Source organism: Gasterosteus aculeatus, chromosome 2, assembly GCF_964276395.1.
Source record: "Gasterosteus aculeatus chromosome 2, fGasAcu3.hap1.1, whole genome shotgun sequence".
NCBI classification, from domain to species: Eukaryota; Metazoa; Chordata; class Actinopteri; order Perciformes; family Gasterosteidae; genus Gasterosteus; species Gasterosteus aculeatus.
The window spans coordinates 9691963-9704876 of NC_135689.1; the positions used below are offsets into that span (position 1 = coordinate 9691963).

General features: G+C 41.9%; 3 protein-coding genes across 6 annotated transcripts; 1 reads left to right on the forward strand and 2 right to left on the reverse strand.

The window, feature by feature from the left end:
- Window positions 1-1056: 1056 nt before the first annotated feature.
- Window positions 1057-4840, reverse strand: pnpla1 (patatin-like phospholipase domain containing 1). 2 transcript variants are annotated; one of them, XM_040193859.2, is made up of 9 exons: window positions 4511-4840; window positions 4193-4425; window positions 4009-4074; window positions 3704-3925; window positions 3412-3472; window positions 2868-3107; window positions 2540-2657; window positions 1733-1855; window positions 1057-1554 (listed from the first exon to the last, which is right to left on the reverse strand). In XM_040193859.2, the coding sequence occupies exons 1-9, from the start codon at window positions 4716-4718 to the stop codon at window positions 1479-1481; spliced, it is 1347 nt and encodes a 448-aa protein (XP_040049793.2). In that variant the 5' UTR covers window positions 4719-4840; the 3' UTR covers window positions 1057-1478. The 2 variants fall into 2 exon arrangements, with proteins under 2 accessions (XP_040049793.2, XP_077947165.1); XM_078091039.1 differs by having other exon boundaries at window positions 3782-3925; window positions 4511-4838.
- A 178-nt stretch (window positions 4841-5018) lies between these two features.
- etv7 (ETS variant transcription factor 7) lies at window positions 5019-9691 on the reverse strand. Of its 2 annotated transcripts, none has more exons than XM_040193861.2 (8): window positions 9121-9691; window positions 8743-8896; window positions 8442-8606; window positions 8185-8349; window positions 6795-6917; window positions 6291-6433; window positions 6043-6143; window positions 5019-5942 (listed from the first exon to the last, which is right to left on the reverse strand). In XM_040193861.2, the coding sequence occupies exons 1-8, from the start codon at window positions 9151-9153 to the stop codon at window positions 5771-5773; spliced, it is 1056 nt and encodes a 351-aa protein (XP_040049795.1). In that variant the 5' UTR covers window positions 9154-9691; the 3' UTR covers window positions 5019-5770. The 2 variants fall into 2 exon arrangements, with proteins under 2 accessions (XP_040049795.1, XP_040049798.1); XM_040193864.2 differs by having other exon boundaries at window positions 8743-8939; window positions 9121-9408.
- On the forward strand, window positions 9633-12837 carry ube2t (ubiquitin-conjugating enzyme E2T (putative)). 2 transcript variants are annotated; one of them, XM_078091054.1, is made up of 7 exons: window positions 9633-9814; window positions 9920-10450; window positions 11251-11320; window positions 11417-11522; window positions 11617-11715; window positions 12062-12145; window positions 12496-12837. In XM_078091054.1, the coding sequence occupies exons 2-7, from the start codon at window positions 10342-10344 to the stop codon at window positions 12598-12600; spliced, it is 573 nt and encodes a 190-aa protein (XP_077947180.1). In that variant the 5' UTR covers window positions 9633-9814; window positions 9920-10341; the 3' UTR covers window positions 12601-12837. The 2 variants fall into 2 exon arrangements, with proteins under 2 accessions (XP_077947180.1, XP_077947182.1); XM_078091056.1 differs by lacking the exon at window positions 9633-9814 and having other exon boundaries at window positions 9979-10450; window positions 11668-11715.
- Window positions 12838-12914: the final 77 nt, after the last annotated feature.

Here is a 12914-nt window from a genome sequence, read left to right on the forward strand (position 1 = left end):
GAGGATTTTCACTCTGTCACACATAGTTAATTAAACTGAAAAGTATACTGCTTTAAGTAGCAGCAGGTACAATGTAAAAGGAGTCTAAATTCACAACTATAGTTCATCTTTTTTATGTTGGTTTTATATGTATATTCGCTAGAGCAAGACAGACTTTCTGATTCCACAGCACTTGAATTGCCAATCAAACTGTTTGTGTTCCACCTTGTGCTCAATGCTCCAGCTTGTCAGAGTTTTGCTGAATTTACTTTACAGATGTCCAAACATTTAGTGTCAACATCAAGAACTTAGTTTAAGGGTTGTAATTGAGGAATTATAAAAGAGATGAAAGAGATTAGACAATTTAAATGGATGTGTGCAACGATTATTGAGATAGGGAGCTCGGCAGGATGGGATATTTCATTTGAGAAAGAAAAAGGGTCTTCATCAGCGTTAAGATTGTTTTGCACCGTACACTTGATTTAACAGCTGGAGCAGTTTTATTTACCAATGTTTTTACAAAGAAGTGGAGGCTCATTTCTTTATGAGCCCTCAACATGATCCCAAAAGCACTGTGATGATAATTACAGTGGAGATGGAAGGAAATAAATGTTTCTCTTCTGTACAGTGATGCCTAACATTGCCTAGCTGACCCTCACAGCCACTTCTGAAAGGGAAGTTCAAACATTACAGGGTCTTAATAGAAAACCAATGAACAGTAGCTGAGTAGAAGCGAATGCTTTCATTCAAGGGAAAGGGAGAGAAGGACGTCAGTGTTTGTCACCTCTCATGAGGAATTGAAATTAGGAACGCTCTAGATGCCCTGCAGCGTTAATCACAATGTCTGGAATGAAGATAACTAGAACGTATGAATTGATCATTTTTCACTTAAGTCAGCTGATGAACCACTCGCGTTACTGCTCTCGTCGCAGTGACTTTTTCTGAGTTGTTCTGCTCATTTGGCTTTTCTCTCATCTCCTGTTGTGACATCAGTTTCATTATCTAATGTACTGCTACTATTCTAGTACATATGCAGCACAATCGGGACTGGAAGAGAAATGGGAGACAAGACGAGAAGCAAAGTGATACATTTATTATTTTATATATTTACAAAGTAACGGAAGTGACTATTCAGTAATGAACGTTTATGTGGCACAGTAGAGACAGAGAGAGAACCCTAACCCCTGAACCCCACCTTTACATGTACGACAAAAGAGCCAGGAAATAGGACACAGGGCCACCTAGTGGATTGGAGGAGCCGTCACGTGTGAAATCAAACGTAACCTGAACTTTGAGAAACGTCATCGTTCTCTCTAAAGGAAACATGCACTCCAAAAAGTGTAGTGTTACTAAATACAGGTGAGCAGCTATTCAAAGAATACAGTGTTTACATTTCTGCTGGGTGAACTAAAAAAATGAAATCATTGGCCTTCTCTACATATGGTACAGTATTAGTATATTCTTATCCTGTGATCTTCCCAATGGGAAAAGAAAGAAAGTTATATTGAGGAGGAGTTGAGCTTTTCAAATTGGACTTTTATCAGCCACTGCCACAGCAGGATGGGGGGCATCACCCTAAAACAAGAGGAATCCAGTCATTTCCACTCGGGACATGAGGTGTTACAAAGGAAATATCAGTATACCTCATGAAAGCAAGCGGAATGAAAAATCTGAAGTGAAATAAGTAAAGTGAGATGCAGAACGCATCAGACATACTATTAAGAGTAATAATTCAACTGAGAAGTGGTATTACCTGTCTTCTATGTTCTTCTTGATGGTACAGACAGATATGTTGAAAAGAAATAATGTAAAATGTCTCAGTCCATGCCAAGCCCAGAACGCAAACTCAGGAACCTGCCGGAATAACATCTCCAGTCTGGAGGACAGAGAAAAGATCTGATGGAATCAGCCATGACCATTTCACTTTCAAAATACTGGACTAGTTAGTCATTGAGAATGCCACGTCTCTTGATAGATAGAAACTCTTTCAATAAGTTACTTATAAGCACTTCCAAAACATTGGCAAATTATTGATAGAGTAGGATATGCCGTTAAATATTGAGTACATGACTGTGACAAGACATGTGTGTAGACTTGCCAGGGTTGAGTGTAACGTGGGTTGAATTGGAATGGATTAGTTGGTATAAATGCATGAATTTCTCTATAGACTTTTCTATAGTTTGACATTTCCTAAAATGTGTGTATTTGCTTGCTTGCTGAGAATGGATGAAAGGTTTGGCCACACTGTGTACGCACGTTACATTTGAAGCTACAGCCAGCAGACCGCCTGGGGGGAAAAATAGCTAGTCTGTCTCGATCTGAAGATCAAAAAGGTCAGCTTTCTTGCATCATATTTAACAGACAAATGTGTCTGTTCTTCTCCTCGAAATCATAAAAAGCATAGTTTTCAAAATGTTAAGATAAAGTCTGAGATTATTCATTCACTTTTCCGGAGGGGGGTTTTATGAGAGTTTCAGAACACAAAACTTCCCCGTCCTCAATGGTAGTTGCATGTTTGTCGATGTTGTGTAGGCTACTGAGTGCTCAGTGTAATTATTACCTGTGCCTACCGCGGAGTAACAGGTAGAACGACAGCATGAGAGGAAGGAGCAGGTGGGACAATATTCTTGCAGGGAGCCCGAACATGCTCAGATAGGTCCCAACGTTTCCCAACAGGACTGAAACACAGATTGAAATGATTATTTTATAATTACTTTTTGCCTTAGTGGATTGCTTTTATTTAAATACATTTTCTGACAAACTGAAGACCCATTTTAATTTGAATTGTATCTTTTTTTAACAACAGGATATCAGAACAGGCCGTACCGCACTGCTTGGTGTGTGTGTGTGTGTGTGTGGTCGAGTGTGAGTGTCCGTGCTTGCCGTACCATTCTTAACGACGTCAAAATCGAGGGGGGGTTCTTTGATCGTTGGACTTTTGTACAGTTCACCCTCGTCAGGGCTGCCTTTCTGCATACAGCTATCGGTTATAAAGGTCGTCAGTGCAGCGGCCTCCTTTTCCTCCTTCCTCTCCTCCTCTGCCTTCATGCCAGTCTCTAGACTCGTCCACGTCCGGTTACAGTTAAGAAACCCTTGGGGCGCTTTGTGTATCATCAAATACGAGACAACTGCGAAAAAAGGGAAAAACATGAAGAGGAATTAAGAAAGTTAGTTGGATGCATTTTGCACATAAGCTCAACAGTAGTCTGTCTATAAAGGAGGTGAGGTCTCCAAGGAACCAGGTTGTTATAGCTGTCTCAAGGTTTGCATATGTCCCAAACAAGGAAGCTCTGATGATGTCACTTAGGTTAGACAAAATAAGTTAGAATTTTGAAAGCAGTACTTATAATATTGTAGATGGACTTATTATCCAAGTGGGCCTTCTAACAGTGTGCAATCTACCAATTACGCAGGGTTTGCCAGTCAACTCACCGTTGTTCTGAAGGAAATGAGTAGCATCCTCGTAGCCGTTGTGGTAGGCTTGTTCCAGAGTCTAAAGGGCACAAATGAAAGTCTCACAAAAGGATCTATGAGCAGATTCATAAGGATCTATCAACACGCGTAAGAATCATCTTTGTGATGATTTGGAAGTATTCATTGAAACTTTTAGAGTAACAGAAATGTTTGTGCGTTATTATATGAAGACATTGCGTAGCGCAAAATCAGATTATCTATATAAAGGATAAAACACAAACATGTTTCTCAATCATCATTTGGGTCTTACCTCTAAAGCGAAAGGGTAGAGAGCATTAGCGATTCTGATGCAGTTGGCCATGTTTCCCTTTAAGGTGCAGCCACTCACCACCATGTCCCACGTGCACGGTGTGTCGGAGGGACAGATGTCCATCTCTCCAGAGAACGGAGACACCGTCAACGTTCCACTGTACGGTGCAGCCTGCGCATGTGCCACTGGCTGCATGCTGCTGAATCCCCCATCCACGTAATACTGTGAGATTAAATCACAGACATTACAGTGTTGATCCGACTACGGGCTTGAAGTAAGTTTGTGAAAAGGCTACAAAGACTCACTTCTCCTTTGAAGGATGGAGGCACCATACCGCAGTACCCGGGCACAAAGCAGCTGCATAGCAAAGCCTAAGGAAAACATGGGAATAAAACAATTCATGGGTTTTTCTTTCTTGGTTTTCTTGCCTCTAACCTGCTCAGGTTTCTTGGTAAAGGATTTGTGTGTGAATCTGCAGTGTCAACTTGCCTGCACAACGTCCTCTTTGGATTGGAACTCACACATTACAATATGTTTGTAATCACTCAGGCGTGTCATGGACACATAGAGACGCCCATTAGCCAGCTTGTGTGCATCACTGGGAAGATGTTTGTGTAAAATATGCTCTAACCAGTGGAAGACATTAATTGAGGGATTAAACGGTCCAAGTGCAAAAGCCTTCATCTGTTTGGCAAAATAGAGCATCTCATCCCGAATATTAACTGTAAGAAAGGAGACGGGGAGTCAGAAACTGTGCATTATATTCAGCGTTGGAGCAGATATATGAAGAAAGGTAAAGACACTTACTCATGCTCATTCCACACACTACGGCGGCTGCAACCAAAGAACCCGCAGATGCCCCCAGAACACAAGGCGCTGTGCTCAGCATCCACGGCGCATACGTTAAGAGGGACTGGGCCACCCCTAACTGGTAGGTAGCCATGAATCCCGACCCGGAGAAGGAGATGGACGGAGGAACCTCACGACGATGACAACTGGAAACACCCGGTGCCATTTCCAGACGAATTTTAACAACAACCTTTAAAGTTCCAAGTCGTAGCTGGAGCAGAAGATGAAATCTGTGTCAAACAGTCCTCTGCTTCTTGAAGGCAGTTAGAACAGGCTGAGATGAGTTATTCAGTGGAAAGTGGCTGACGCGTTTTTAAAGAAAACTTAATTAGATATACTATATTGGTCATGGCCATGTGATACATAGGACATACAACCCTCTCATGACTATCCGTTACAAATCCACAAAGCGAAGACGCCGGCCGGTTTTTATTGGATAACACTCAATAAACACATTCAACATGACCCCTTTTAATTTTTTTTAATTTTTTTGCACAGAATAAAAGGAAAAAGTAGGATTTCATATTCATGTTTTTTCAAAAGGACAACAATTGGAGAACTCACTCAAACCACCAAAACACTTCATACAAATCTAAAAAATAAGCTGTTTGGACCGAACAGTGGAAGTTATTCTCACTCAAAAAGGCTGTAATAAAAAACAAATTAATGAGGAACTTTTATCTTTAAAGTCTCAAGAATGTCTTACATGATTTAGTGCAGGCCTGAGGGAATACAGAATATGCAATACTAACACCAATGTATCGTACGCTGGAAAACACTGGAAATGATAGGCTACCAGAATGCACACTCTATTTATAACCGACAACACAATACATTTCAATGCAAAAAAGAACTCCACCTTGTTTCATCCTACTCACTGAAACTACATTCTGCAGGACTGATACAGTTTATGATTTTGTGTATAGGTTTTGTGATTGTGTTGATGTTAAGTTATTAAGTTTATTTGGCTATTTACATATTGATGGGATTTCTATCACAATTTCAATCGTCCAGTAGTGTCTTCTGATAAGTGATTAAATTAAAGCAATATCAAAATGCATTATTGCCCCCCCAAAACACACACTGAACATTGAATTTTGTTAAACCTGTATGTGCATGGGTCATTTTCTGAACACATATCTGCATTCAATCATGTAATCATCCGTGTTGTTGTATCCTACAATGTATTCGGGGGATCTAATAAGACCATTTTGTTTTCTACGAAGGATGATGTGGTGAAGCATGATCAGGGGAAACCTCGAAATGTTCCTCGCTGAACTCATGTGTAGTGCCGCTGTTGGCAGAGTCCCCATCCTGAGGGGGAGTGTGTTCTGGGGACTGGGCAGCATCAGCCCGCTGTTTCCTGGTGTCCTTTGGGAGTTTCAGAAACCTGAGGGGAAACCGAGAAGAGGCAATGACAACAAGTGATGCGTTGTTGTTGGGAAAAAGGCAGCGGGAGAATGACACGAGGAACATAAAGGGGCGGAGACCTGAAAAGGAGTTTTTGTCCTCGCTCCTTTTTGATGATGTTGAGCTTGTAGTAGTGCCGCAAGGCCCTGGACATTTTCTCATAGGTCATGTTGTCTCGGTTCTGTCAAAGGAGATCACGCAACATAATTGTGTGTTACAACATTTACTCTGGCTCCATGTCCCGTTTTTTGCCGTCTTTTTGTTCTCCCCCCCCTTTCCGGTGTTCATTTTTCCTGTGAATGGTGGCACACAGGCCCCGGGTGCTCACCTTGTGGTTTCCCCAGAGACGTGCCAGTCCGTTGGGGTCAACCACCCTGAACACCAGGCTGTCCCGGTCTTCCCATCGGATGTATTCTTGGTAACGGTCATCGCACAGAAGCTGATACACATAGTCCCACAGCAGTCTACACTCTGGCCATGATTACAACAGCAGTAAGACACATGTGGCAAAAACTAGTATTACTTTATCAAGTATTGGTATTTAAAGTTTGTCACTATGCCATTATATATATATAAGAGGAAAACATTAGAATACAACTCCGAGACTTTGTTCATATGTTTGTGACACAACTGAAGTGACAATGTCGCTCACAATGTTCCAGCAAAATAGTGGACTTAACCCATAGTTGACCAGTGAGACTCATTTCGTCTTTGAGTATCAGACTTGATTTTAGGAGTTGTTCTGCCCCCTAGTGATCAAAATGCACCTCTCCTAGAACAAAACACCAATTATTTCTATATGTTTTCTGTGTGAATACGGCAGGCCAGTCACCTGGGATGCGCCCGTGGGCTTTGTCGCGTGGGCTCCTCGGCTTCTCTCGACCGGACAGGTTAAGCGGCTCCTGGATTAAGCGCTCCGTTTGGCCAATGCACTGAACTTGGTTGTGGGGCGGCGCTGCCGATTCATCAAGTAGAGAGAGAAGGAAACACACAGAGGAGCAAAGAGAGACGGAAACAAAGTCAGACCTCACAGCAAATAATTACAAATGCAAGACGCTGTGTTACTCATATTCTTGTGTCAGAAAGCAAAAGGATCAAGGAAACATCTCTGAGAGAGGCCATGGGCTCCGAGCAGCAGTCACAGTGCTTACAAACAGCTGACAGAACGGCAGCTGTCAAAGCGAAACAAACTGTGAAGGAGAAATATGAGGAACTGTGACGAAGAGCTAAACTGAAAGCAAAAATGCTTTTAACCAGTATTGTCAGGAAACAAAGTAAATTTACTCAGAACTTGTACCCATGCACCGTTTTGAGTCGTTAGATTTCCAATTAGTACAACATTTGTGGTTTATGGTTCCCAATTATTAGTTGAAAACATATGCATTACATTCAAAACAAAGCACATTAAATATGACGTGTTGGTGTTTATTAAACTACCTTCCATAACAGCGTAAAAATCTGCTGGAATAACGAGCACACGTACAGGTAAACTGGTAACAACTTCCTGGATGATGTGTTTGCACATGCTGATCAGGAAGTAGGCGAATTGCGCCAACACTCTAATCATGATAAACAAGTTTGATTTGAGGCACAGTTGTGTGAATAATGCTATGTGTGAATAATATATGTGCCTTTTATGCATTGCCATGCACTCTGCATGCTTATCTTTTATCTTGTTGGCTCATTACATGAATACCAATGAACAAAATGTATTTGATTTTAGAGTGAAAAAATGGCAGACACTGTATATTTCTGCTTACCAAAGGGGCAGAAAAGAGGGACTGACATGTTTTACACTACATCACACATAAGCAGAGCAACTGCAGGTTCTGCTAAGGAACACATTATTCCACAATACCATTATACTGCAAGTAGTTGTTTGCAATTATATGAATGGAGGAAATAAATGTGCAGCTTAAAACATTAAATAAACACGAAATATCTGGACAACAAACTATTGTTGATTAGCCTCCATAGTTTCTGCTAATAATGCCTCCTGGGCCACAGGGTCGAATCAGCACTGTTGCACTTGTTTGCTTTGTATGTTTACTGCTAGTTGCCGGCTAAGCTGTCACAGCGTTGACCACCTATAAGTTTGATTTGTTTGGTTTGATATTTGTGTTCACCTGAATGTCCGTATCTGTAAAGTCCTGAAATGTCTTTTATTGAGAGAGAACTGATCCTGTAGGCTACATCATTATATTTTACAAAGTCGTGCTGACCTTGGACGTTATTGTCTGTGGGAGACGGAGGCTCTTGAACACTCCGGCACCTGGGTGGGTCCTGCATGGGTCCGTTTTCCAGGGAGGGAGACAAATTTGGGGTGTCACACCCAGCACTCCTCCTTTGCTGTTTTACACACTGTAGGATCTCATACAGAACATCGCCTGCAGCAAAGAAGGGGGGGGGCATATTCAAACACAGCCTTAACACCGGTCACTATTATTCTGCAGAAGCATGCGCACACCAACTTGAATACCTGAGCTGGGGCAGCGGCGTCTGAAGTCTTCCTTGGTGAGCAGACACAGAGCTCGCCCGTTCATCTCAAAGTGTCCCTTTTCAGGCCGGCGCAGTGAATACTCCCTCTGAGCCCAATGGAGCCAGTGGCCAACATCCTCCCTGTCCCAAAGAGACGGGTTTATTCCTAGAAAACGGGCAAACACAAGAAAAACACACAGTTACGGGAAGGCGTTTGTGCTTTTTGTAATGCCGGCTGCATCTACTTGGCTGGATGTTATTAATGGAGTGGTATGTCTTCCTGGTGAGCGGGTTTGACTCACGCAGTTGTCCAGGTAGATGCCACAGGTCTTCCTTTGAGCAAGGGCTGATTGAGGAAAGCTGGTTCTGGGGCGAATGATGCACACTGAGAGCAACGTTAACCTGGCTTCCATTGCCTTGCATTGTTGATGGAGGACTGTTTTCTCTGTGCTCTTGCTGAAAAAACATCCGCACGTGTAACTTTTACGCAATTATATTTCTGGAAGCACAGAAACAACAATGGGGAGTGATTTTAAAACACTGCATTTCCAATAGGCTTTGAAGCTGGCCATAGAATAGAAATGAAAGCTGTTAAAAAAATCTCCCCAGAAAATAGTATTTAGGCTCCCAGCTTATTAAAGACAATAAAATGTGAACGGTTTGCTCAACTGTGACCTTACCTCAACCAGACGTGACGGAGACACGTTCCTCATGGAAGTTCCCTTCTGTCTGTTCGACTGAAAAAGATTTCCTCATAAGCAGACCTAGATCCTGTCCAACAGATGGAATAGAGTCCATATCACCTCGAAAAACTCCATGTCTAATGAAGAATCAATATATAACTTAAAAATAATGAATAATGAAAACTCTTCTGTTTTCGCATTCGTCCCTTCCGGGAAAAGAAAACGAAAGAAACACAATCCCTGCAGGGGGTGTGTGCCAAAATAGGCTGATTGGAGGAAGCATTTGCGGAAGACATTTCGAACAACATTTGACTGCTTGATAAGAGTGCCATCCAGCAGGATATAAGGGCATTGCTTACATGGCATTTTGCATAAATAAAGTATGAGAATAAAAAGTTTACGGGATTCGAATCTCTAGATTAAAAATACTTTGTGGGTGAATAAATAATTATGAGTGTGAGTGCGGACGAGTTAATGTCAAATTACAGAACCGTGCAGTGCGTGCGCCCCATAAAACAGAGAAGAAATGACCGGAGCTCCTCCTCCTCTTACTGATTTGCAGGAAATAACGTTGGACTAAACAAAACAATGACTGTCTTTATTACAGACACCATGCAGCACCGCGCCGAGCGACACAAGGAGGATTCAAAACCATCATAAATACAAGTTCCACCATTGATTTTCACTAAAGGTCCCTTGAGGATAAAAGCAGGCAACATTCACTGTAATATCGCCACGTCTTTAACAATAATGGCACTTTTGATCTTTCTTTTTTTCCCTTCTCCCGACTCTCCAGTCCTGCTGCAAGCGGTAATGCAGCTTAGAGCTGTTGGGCGAACGCCAATAGACGAAGAAGAAGAAGAAGAAGAAGAAGTAGAAGAAGTAGAAGAAGTAGAAGTGGAGGGAGATCCAAAACAGACTACGTCATCTGTTGTCGGAAGATGTTCTGAAGTAACTTGTGTGACGAAGTTAAGTTAGTTGAGCTTTAACAGCGTCTGTCAAGCGAAGGAAAAGTAGGTTTTGACACCGAGTAAAGAACATTTATTTTTGAACGACGGTGTGTTTGTTAGTTTCTTAACGAAGGCCCGCTAACGTGACGTCAAAGTCAATGACATCTTTAGCTCAGAGCTCTTAGCAACGCGCCGGTCCGTCTGCTAGAAACGACTGACGTTACGCGAACACACATTCCCAGTCGCTTCCAGTTCCCAGTACAACAGAATGCAGAAGGCTTCCCGTTTGAAGCGGGAGCTCCAGATGCTGAGCACCGAGCCTCCTCCGGGGATAACGTGCTGGCAGGTCGAGGAGCGCATGGACGAGCTGCGGGCACGTACGTAGCCTTATTCTGTGTTCTATAAACACCATGTATGTTCTCGACACCGCGTGTATGTCAGGGCCAGGTACCAGGGGTCCGTTTCAAGTAGGAGGTTTAACAAACTCAACCCCTAAACTCTGAGTTGATTTACCTTGAGATGGGAAACTCTGAGTTTTGGATTTCAGAACAGCTGTTTAGAGTTTGTTCAATCAACTCGGAGTAGGTTGACTCCGAGTTGAGCGCGTGCACCACCAGCTTGAATGGAGCCATGATACTACCAGTTACCATGGCAACAACCACAAACAATATATTCACCCATATTGAGCTGGAAATATTAATGCAAGCGTATTTAGAGTATGAACCCGTAATCCATACGTTTTACTCATTTCCTGTGGGAAAATAACATTTTTTACACTCTGTTAGAATGCACTACACACATGCTTGAAATACACACCCATGCTCATATTTAGAATAATATTGCTGGTAAAAACTGCTTCAATGGTATTTAACCTATAATGTGTTTTATCCATGTGCATCCTGTGGAACTCTCTCTCTCCCTCTCCCTCTTTAATGAGTCTCACGTTTCAGAGCGACACACACGTTTCTCACGGCTCTGCATACAGTAGCTTTACTAATATTCTCTGTATCACTGATGTTGTAAAGGAAAATGCCGTTTACGAAAAAAGTAATACACTACACAAAGAATCTGCTGCTGTTTCCCTCATCTCAGGGTTAACCAACTCTGAGTTTCCACTACACCCGCTTCTTGAAGCGGACCCTTGACCGTGTGTTGTTGTTGTTGTTTTTTCTTGCAGAGATAGTGGGTGGAGCAGGAACTCCTTATGAAGGTGGACTCTTCTCCTTGGAGATTACCGTCCCAGAGAGGTACTTCTTTTTTTGTTGTATTTTCTTTCTCTCGTTTTTATGTTACAAACACTCTCTGCAGTCTGAAAGTACTGAGCTGCTGTTTACCTCTTGCAGGTACCCGTTTGAACCTCCTAAAATGCGATTCTTGACGGCCATCTACCACCCAAACATCGACAATTCAGGGCGTATCTGCCACGATGCCCTTAAACTCCCACCCAAGGTTGGATTTATGAAAAAATAAAACCAAAAGCTGTTTTGAATTCACCCCCATTGTCAGATTTGATTACTTTTTTCATTTTGTAATTTTAATTTAGGGTGCCTGGAGGCCATCACTGAACATCTCCACTGTCCTCACCTCCATTCAGCTCCTCATGGCGGAGCCCAACCCAGACGACCCACTCATGGCTGATATAGTGAGTCGCACATGATCCTGCTATCGTACTACCTGCAGGAATAACATCCATTCGAAACCCCACCGTATGCAATATAACTTCTGGCGGGAAATTAGAATGACTCAACACTAAATAACTATACTATGCTTAAAATCTTGACCTGAACATGAATTGAATACTGGCATGCAAATTTATTACAAGTGAGAGGTTTTGTTGAATTACCATAAATTACTTAAATTGTCAATTTACTTCTACTTAGAATACAGTCCTTTTGCCGTAAAGAACATTTAAATTGTCACACTGTGATCTATTGCGTAATCTCTGCTGTGTACATATTTTGAGAGATGCTCACTCTTCTCTAACGCAGTCATCAGAGTTCAAATACAACAAACTGCTGTTCATGGAGAAGGCCAGAAAGTGGACCCAAGAACACGCTGTTCAGAAGAACATGGTAAATATTTCAGATTCTAATGCACTTACTGTCGTATAATTGTTGAAACGTAGTTCCTCTTCAAGTTTTTTAGTTCGTAATGTATCGACCGTGGGTAGGTTCCATCAATCCGTCAGCGGGTGACATGACTGTAACTTGCTCCACAGCGCTGTTCTCTCCCTCATTAGTTTTATGTAGTGTTATACTTTGTTCTCAGGGTGGTGCTGTTGCCCCTCAGTAGAACGTTGTCTATTCATTTAGTATTGACTTGAACAAAGTGAGTCAGAGTATTTCTTTGTTGTCAAATGTTCAAATTTGACCTCCACATTTAAGCAATCATATTATGTCAATTTGTATGTTTCTTTGTTTAGGGAGTCACGGACAATACTCCAGATCAGAAAACTTTATCCCACAAAAGGAGGGCCTCCGGAACGCAGCAGGAGGCAGTGGAGCCACCAAAGAAAACCTGTGTGTAGTTTCCCTCTCCCTCTTTTTTTTTTTAAGAACAGGCCTTTCTTCCCCGGAGCAAACATTCCGTACACACACACACACACACACAAGTATGTTGACTCTCATTTTTTAACTTAATTTAGTGCCATTTACTTAACTTAATCCCACAATGTATTACTTTTCTTATTCCAGAAACTACCCATATATCTATATGTATACTTTCTAAAGTTTGTGTCATGATATTAAAGTTTATTTTAACACTGCTGGAACTCCTTTGATGTATTACAGATTTGTGTTGAGAGCAGGTGTGTTTTAGCTTAAGCAGAGTAGTTGATGGTAT

Coding starts and splice junctions, on each gene's coding strand:
- pnpla1 (XM_040193859.2), bottom strand. CDS start 4,718: ATGGCACCGGGTGTTTCCAGTTGTCATCGTCGTGAGGTTCCTCCGTCC. Junction 3,108..3,411: donor TCATTTCCTTCAGAACAACG/GTGAGTTGACTG, acceptor CTTTTTTCGCAG/TTGTCTCGTATTTGATGATA. Junction 1,856..2,539: donor TTACTCCGCGGTAGGCACAG/GTAATAATTACA, acceptor TCTGTCCTCCAG/ACTGGAGATGTTATTCCGGC.
- etv7 (XM_040193861.2), bottom strand. CDS start 9,153: ATGAGGAACGTGTCTCCGTCACGTCTGGTTGAG. Junction 8,897..9,120: donor CTCCGTCACGTCTGGTTGAG/GTAAGGTCACAG, acceptor ATGTTTTTTCAG/CAAGAGCACAGAGAAAACAG. Junction 6,144..6,290: donor GTCTCTGGGGAAACCACAAG/GTGAGCACCCGG, acceptor CTCCTTTGACAG/AACCGAGACAACATGACCTA.
- ube2t (XM_078091054.1), top strand. CDS start 10,342: ATGCAGAAGGCTTCCCGTTTGAAGCGGGAGCTCCAGATGCTGAGCACC. Junction 10,451..11,250: donor CATGGACGAGCTGCGGGCAC/GTACGTAGCCTT, acceptor TTTTTCTTGCAG/AGATAGTGGGTGGAGCAGGA. Junction 11,321..11,416: donor GAGATTACCGTCCCAGAGAG/GTACTTCTTTTT, acceptor TACCTCTTGCAG/GTACCCGTTTGAACCTCCTA.